The 6,253-nt window shown below is 39.4% G+C and overlaps 1 protein-coding gene across 4 annotated transcripts in view; it reads right to left on the bottom strand.

Moving 5' to 3' along the window:
* The window catches only part of LOC106883597 (sorting nexin-16), a 114,280-nt gene that overhangs the window by 63,823 nt on the left and 44,204 nt on the right, over nt 1–6,253 (bottom strand). The window contains exon 1 of one of the 4 annotated variants that reach the window (XM_052970293.1): nt 3,981–4,429. The exons of the other annotated variants lie outside the window; for them this stretch is intronic. Coding sequence (XP_052826253.1) covers nt 3,981–4,249 — 269 coding nt within the window. The 5' untranslated portion in view covers nt 4,250–4,429. Of the gene's footprint in view, nt 1–3,980; nt 4,430–6,253 lie in introns of those variants that run through there. 4 annotated transcript variants of the gene reach the window in all.

Raw genomic sequence — 6,253 nt, 5'->3', positions numbered from 1 at the left:
AAACCATAACCATTATTTTATGCTTTCATTTAATAACATTCAACAGAACACAGACACAAACACACATGCACACACATACACTATATATATATATATATATATATATATATACATACACACTATGTAAATATAACATAACATATATAGATGTAACATTAAATACTATATCATGAAATACTCTGCTGACAGAATTACAACGAAGTTCTCTTGGCTGGTGGTACACCGGCCTTCCCACCACCTCCACCAGTACCGGAAGTTCTTATCCTCTGTCATCCTCGGTTGTCTCCTGCAAACACTCCTAGAGGCCTTATATCATCCCCTCGCCTACCTTGGGTAGCGCATAAATATTGTGTCATGTATGCAGGTTGTAGGTATTGTTTTGTTTATGAATTCTGCCAAAGACTTGAGGTATTTCGTGTTGCAAGACAGTGTGTGAGAGAGAATCGTGATGTCATAGGAGAGAAATGTGCCCGCTTGGATGATGGCTCACCTACATTAAATGAGGTTGCAAAGAGAGAGTGATGCCACTATGAAAGGTTGCTAAATAAAGAGAATGAATGGGAGAAAGAGAGCATGCCAAATGCTAACCCAACAGAGGGACCAGCTATACTAATTGACAGCACCTTGGTAGATAAAGCAATTAAGGGTATGAAAACGGCAAGCCCCCGGCCCATCAGGAATCACCACAGAAATACTCAAAATATCTGGCAGTGTCAGCTACAGCCTAGTCACCCGTATAGTCAACCAGGTGATACATGAAGGAGACATACCCAATGACTGGTCTAGCAGCACCATAGTCAACTGCTACAAAGGTAAAGGTGACACATTAGATACAAATAATTACAGAGGTATCAAGCTGTTGGATCAGGTAATGAAAGTCACGGAGTGGGTTGTAGCCCAACTAATTAGGGAGAGGGTCAGTCTAGATGAGATGCAGTTTGGGCTTGTGCCAGAGAAAAGCACCACTGATGCTATATTTCTGGTAAGACAGCTGCAGGAGAAATACCAAGACAAAGATAAACTCCTATACCTGGCTTTCATTGACATGGAGAAAGCCTTTGACAGGGTCCCCCGATGCCTTATCTGGTGGTTAATAAGGAAACTAGGGATACATGAATGGTTAGTGAGAGTTGTGCAAGCCATGTACAGGGACGCTGTCAGTAAGGTGAGGGTTGGCAATGAGTACAATGAGTACAGAATTCTGGGTAGAGGTAGGGATCCACTAAGGTTCAGTCCTCAGCCACCTCCTATTTATCATAGTCCTCCAGGCAATAACAGAGGAATTCAAGACAGGATGCTCCTTGGAGCTCCTCTATGCTGATGACCTTACTCTTATTGCTGAGTCACTATCAGAACTAGAAGAGAAGTTTCAGGTGTGGAAGCAAGGATTAGAATCGAAGGGTCTTAGAGTCAACCTAGCTAAAACCAAAGTCTTAATAAGTAGGAAGGCAGACAAACCACAAATCCCTTCAGGTAGATGGCCCTGCTTGATCTGTAGAAAAGGCATAGGTAGAAACTCTATAAGATGTACCCAGTGTAAGCTATGGACACATAAGAGGTGCAGCAATATCAAAGGAAGGCTAACTAGGAAGATAGTTTTTGTATGTGGCAGATGCTCATGAGCAATAAACATTGGAAATGTGCAGAGAACAACTTCTGTCACATTCCAGAGAGAAAAACTAGAAGTAGTTGATAGCCTCCATTACCTAGGTGACCAAGTCAGTAGTGGAGCTAGATGCTCTGAAAGTGTAGTTGCTAGAATAAGAATAGCCTGGGCAAAGTTCAGAGAGCTCTTACCTCTGCTGGTGACAAAGGGCCTCTCACTCAGAGTAAAAGGCAGACTGTATGACGTATGTGTACAAACAGCCATGCTACATGGCAGTGAAACAGGGCTGTGACTTCTGAGGACATGCGCAAGCTCGCAAGAAACAAAGCCAGTATGCTCCGATGGATGTGTAATATCAGTGTGCATACTCGACAGAGTGTAAGTACCTTGAGAGAAAAGTTGGACATAAGAAGCATCAGTTGTGGTGTGCAAGAGAGATGACTGCGCTGGTACGGTCATGTTGTGTGAATGGATGAGGAAAGGTGTGTGAAAATGTGTCACACCCTAGCAGTTGAGAGAACCTGTGGAAGAGGTAGACCCAGGAAGACCTGGGATGAGGTGGTGAAGCACGACCTTCAAACATTGGACCTCACCAAGGTAATGACTAGTGACTGAGACCTTTGAAAATATGTTGTGCTTGAGAAGACCCGGCAAGCCAAGTGAGACCATAACCCATGGCCTATGCCAGGGGTGTAACCAGACTATTTATGCGTTGCTTGCAAAGACCCATTGAGGTAAGTGAAATCACAATCAAAATCAAATTCGCTGACGTGGCCGATGACAGCACCACCTGACTGGCACCCATGCCAGTGGAACATTAAAAGCACCATCCGAGTGTGATCGTTACCAGGGCCACTGAATGGCTCACGTGCCGGTAGCACATTAAAAGCACCATTTGAGCATGGCCATCACCAGTACTGCCTCACTGGCCCTCATGCTGGTGGCACGTAAAAGCACCCAGTACACTCTCAGAGTGGTTGGCGTTAGGAAGGGCATCCAGCTGTAGAAACTCTGCCAGATCAGATTGGAGCCTGGTGCAGCCATCTGGCTCGCCAGTCTTCAGTCAAACTGTCCAATTCATGCCAGCATGGAAAGCTGACATTAAAAGATGATGATGATGAATATTATTAAGAGTTGTATATAAAAAAAATATCTTGTGTATTGTAGAAGAATAACCAATTTACTGCAGATAAATTTTAACATGTAAGTCTTATATGGACCCTAGTAGAGAATCACTGGAGTAAAATCTCTTTCATTGGCTAATTTAGTTGACAGTTATATGAAGAGGCATCCAACTGTAAATAGAAAAATTAATTTGCTCTAAAAGCTCTTACACAATAGGCACAGACATGGCTATAGATGCAGGCATGGCTATAGGCACAAGCATGGTTATAGTCTATAGGCACAGGTGCAGCTGTGTGGTAAGAATAGGTGCAAGCATGGTTGTATGGTAAGAAGTTTGCTTCCCAATCATATGGTTCTCAGTTCAGTCCCACTGCATAGTACATTAGACAAGTATCTTCTACTATAGCCTTGAGCCAACCAAAGCCTTGTGAGTGGATTCATTAGACAGAAACTGAAGGAAGACCATTGTGTGTGTGTGTGTGTGTGTGTGTGTGTGTGTGTCCATGTTTTCCCCCACCACCACTTGACAACTGATGCTGGTGTATCCATGTCACTGTAACTTAGCAGTTTGGTAAAGGAGACCAATAAAATAAGTATCAGGCTTCAAAAAAAAAAAGTACTGGGGTCAATTCATTCGACTAAAAATTCTCCAAGGTGGTGCCCCAGTATAGCCACAGCCTAATGACTGAAACAAATAAAAGAATATAGAATATATTCAAATCTAAAGATCTATTCAATCCTAAACTAGCACAACGAGATAAACAGAGTTATAAAAAAGAGAAAAGTTTCAGCTTAAAATTATCTTAGGAATATACCATCATTTCATGAATAATAACATGAACATTGAAACAAAAAATAAATAAAACACATAAAAGAAAAAAAAGACAAAAATTTGAGACAAGGAAATTATGTAATGAGGCTTGATGCTGTAAGAATAGTTTGGTGGTATTAAGGTTGTGTAGTGGTGGGTACTTTGAGATGTTAGAATGGAGAAGTGAGAATGAAGAATAAAGTGGTAGCAAGTGTGATATGTAAATGAAGGTGTGATGCACAGTGAGTGAGAAAAATCCCAGTGCGCTTGTAGGAGGGTATTTCCAGAGTAGTGGTGACAAAGCAACAAACTGAAGAAATAAACAAAACAATTTTAATACCAGTCATAAAATGGAGTAATAAAATAAATAAAAACAAAGATATGGCAGCTGCAATGGTGATGATGACAATGACGAAAATTATGGTACTGATAACTTACAAACAAATGCCGAAAAGTTTCAAAACCAAGTTGGCAGCCATTGATTTGATATTGATCATTTGACCGAAACGAATGTTGGAAAGGAAATTAGGTTCTCGGATGACATTCAGTACACAAAGCAAGGTGAAAAGCAGGTAGTATCTCACTTGGCTAACACTAATTGTGTTAGTAGAGTCAATGGCACTAGTGGTGGTGGCAGTGGTAGTAGCAGTAATAACACCACACTGAGACTTCCTCTTTCGCCGGACACTTGAACTTGCTTCATACATAATAATCTAGATTTGTTTTCGTAATGTCCATTCTACAAACTGACTACAGGGGAACAACTGTGTGTTGTTAGAAGATGAAAGATAAGCTGGAAAATTCAGACCTAATGGGTTCTCCTTCTGTACAAAACTCTTATTTGACCCACTACTTTTCAATTAACTGCAACATCATCAACAACAGAACAAACAAATGAACCAGAGAAATAGAAAGGAAAATATATTTAGTGTGAGATTAAATACTCTCAATGAAAGAATATAAATCATTAGAAAGCTTTAAATTTCTTTCTTTACTTCCTTAGATCCTTAAAAATTGTTGCAATTCTATTCATGCTGAAAAGCATCATGTGTGTGAATGGTCATGTTTACCTATAAATGCATCTTTCAAGGTGTGTGAGAATGTGTATGTTTGTGTGTGTGTGTGTGTGTGTGTGTAAATGCACACAATTTACACGCAGTAGGTAGATGTATACAGTGAGTTGGCGCTATTGAATTCAATTTAGTATGGCTTTTAAATAAATTTTCGGCAAGAATTTCTTCAGTTCAGTTTGAAAAACTATCCTTCGACTGTAAATATTTCTTTCCTTTCAATATTCACCACAGTATATTCCACCCCAAATGTGTTCAATGATGCGCAGGTATGTTTTAGTACACCAAATGACTATCCGGACTTTGGAAATTACTTGAGGTTTACAGAGAGAAACTTAAGAGATCTGAAACGAAGCCAGTGACAACAGCTTTACTATGAATGTGTACGTGTCTGTAGAGGGGGGAGGTGCAATTAGTTGCAGTGAAAAGCAATTAGTAACGGTAGGTAGAAGTCATTTGGCAGAGTAAGTTGAGGTGGTTGTCTGGTGGCAGAAGGTCATGGGTGATGTTGGCTGATGATAGAAAGACCAGAGAGAAAGTGACAGTAAAACTTAACTCAGCATGGGAGGAGGGTTTCAGGTGGAAGAGATAAAGAGACAAGAATAAAAAGAATGTAAGAGAATATGACAGAGAGAAAAAAAATTAAGAAACGGTAGGTGGAAAACAGAAAGAAAAAAAAAGGAAAGAACAAGAGAAGAAAGCTTGATAGTAAATGACTTTACAGTAAGAGCATAGAATTAAAAGACAACATTAAGGAGAATGAAATAATGAACTGAAGAAGAGAAATGAAGTGTGAAAGAAAAAAGTAGTTAGAAAAGAACTTGGTGGAAGATTTTTACCAACAAGGAAAAGCATAAACAATTGCTTGGAGAGAGTATTTAAAGTTTAATGAAAGCATTCTGAAATGCCAAGGAGCTAATAGGGTGCCATATGAATACAACAAGGGTACTTATTATTCGATAACATTACAACACTGTTTCACTACTTATACATACTAAAATTGCTAACATTGACCCTCTGCTGCCAAAGGTCAAAGCAACACCTCTAAAGGAGGGTAGAGGTGATATAGTGAAATATGTCTGCATGAAGAGACACAATTGTAGGGTAGGTATGATGTTAGATTCCTGATTTGTATGTCATGAGTGCTAATACATGCTTTTTATTTATTTATTTTTTCGCACAAGTTATTCTAAGAAGTCAAACCAGGGTCCTTTCAGGCACAGTACTCTACTCTCTGTCTTATCTCAGTCCTTAAAAAAATAATTTGCATACAATAAATTCTCACACAAATACTTAACATACATGTCTCCCCCAGTCAAAAACCAGCTTGTTTTTATTTATTTACTCTTAGAAAAACAGTGGTTCCCATAGATTTTCAGAACTTCTTAGAGAGAAATACAGGAGTAATGCTTTTATTTGGTCCCAACTCAGCCTATAAATAAAGGTAATTCTGCCTCACCATCTGATCTTTGTTGCATACGTTGTCCACATCTTTCTTCTATGAACTATGTTTAGTCTCACTGCATGCCACCTTGGATAAGTGTCTTCCACTATAGCAAGTCAACCAATGCATTGAGTGAAAATGAAAGAAGTCTGTCATACATACACACACACTATATATATATATATATATATATATAT

This window comes from Octopus bimaculoides, chromosome 1, assembly GCF_001194135.2.
Source record: "Octopus bimaculoides isolate UCB-OBI-ISO-001 chromosome 1, ASM119413v2, whole genome shotgun sequence".
Classification (NCBI taxonomy): Eukaryota; Metazoa; Mollusca; class Cephalopoda; order Octopoda; family Octopodidae; genus Octopus; species Octopus bimaculoides.
Note: the sequence above shows the minus strand (reverse complement) of the source record. Positions and strands in the feature narration are given on the sequence as shown.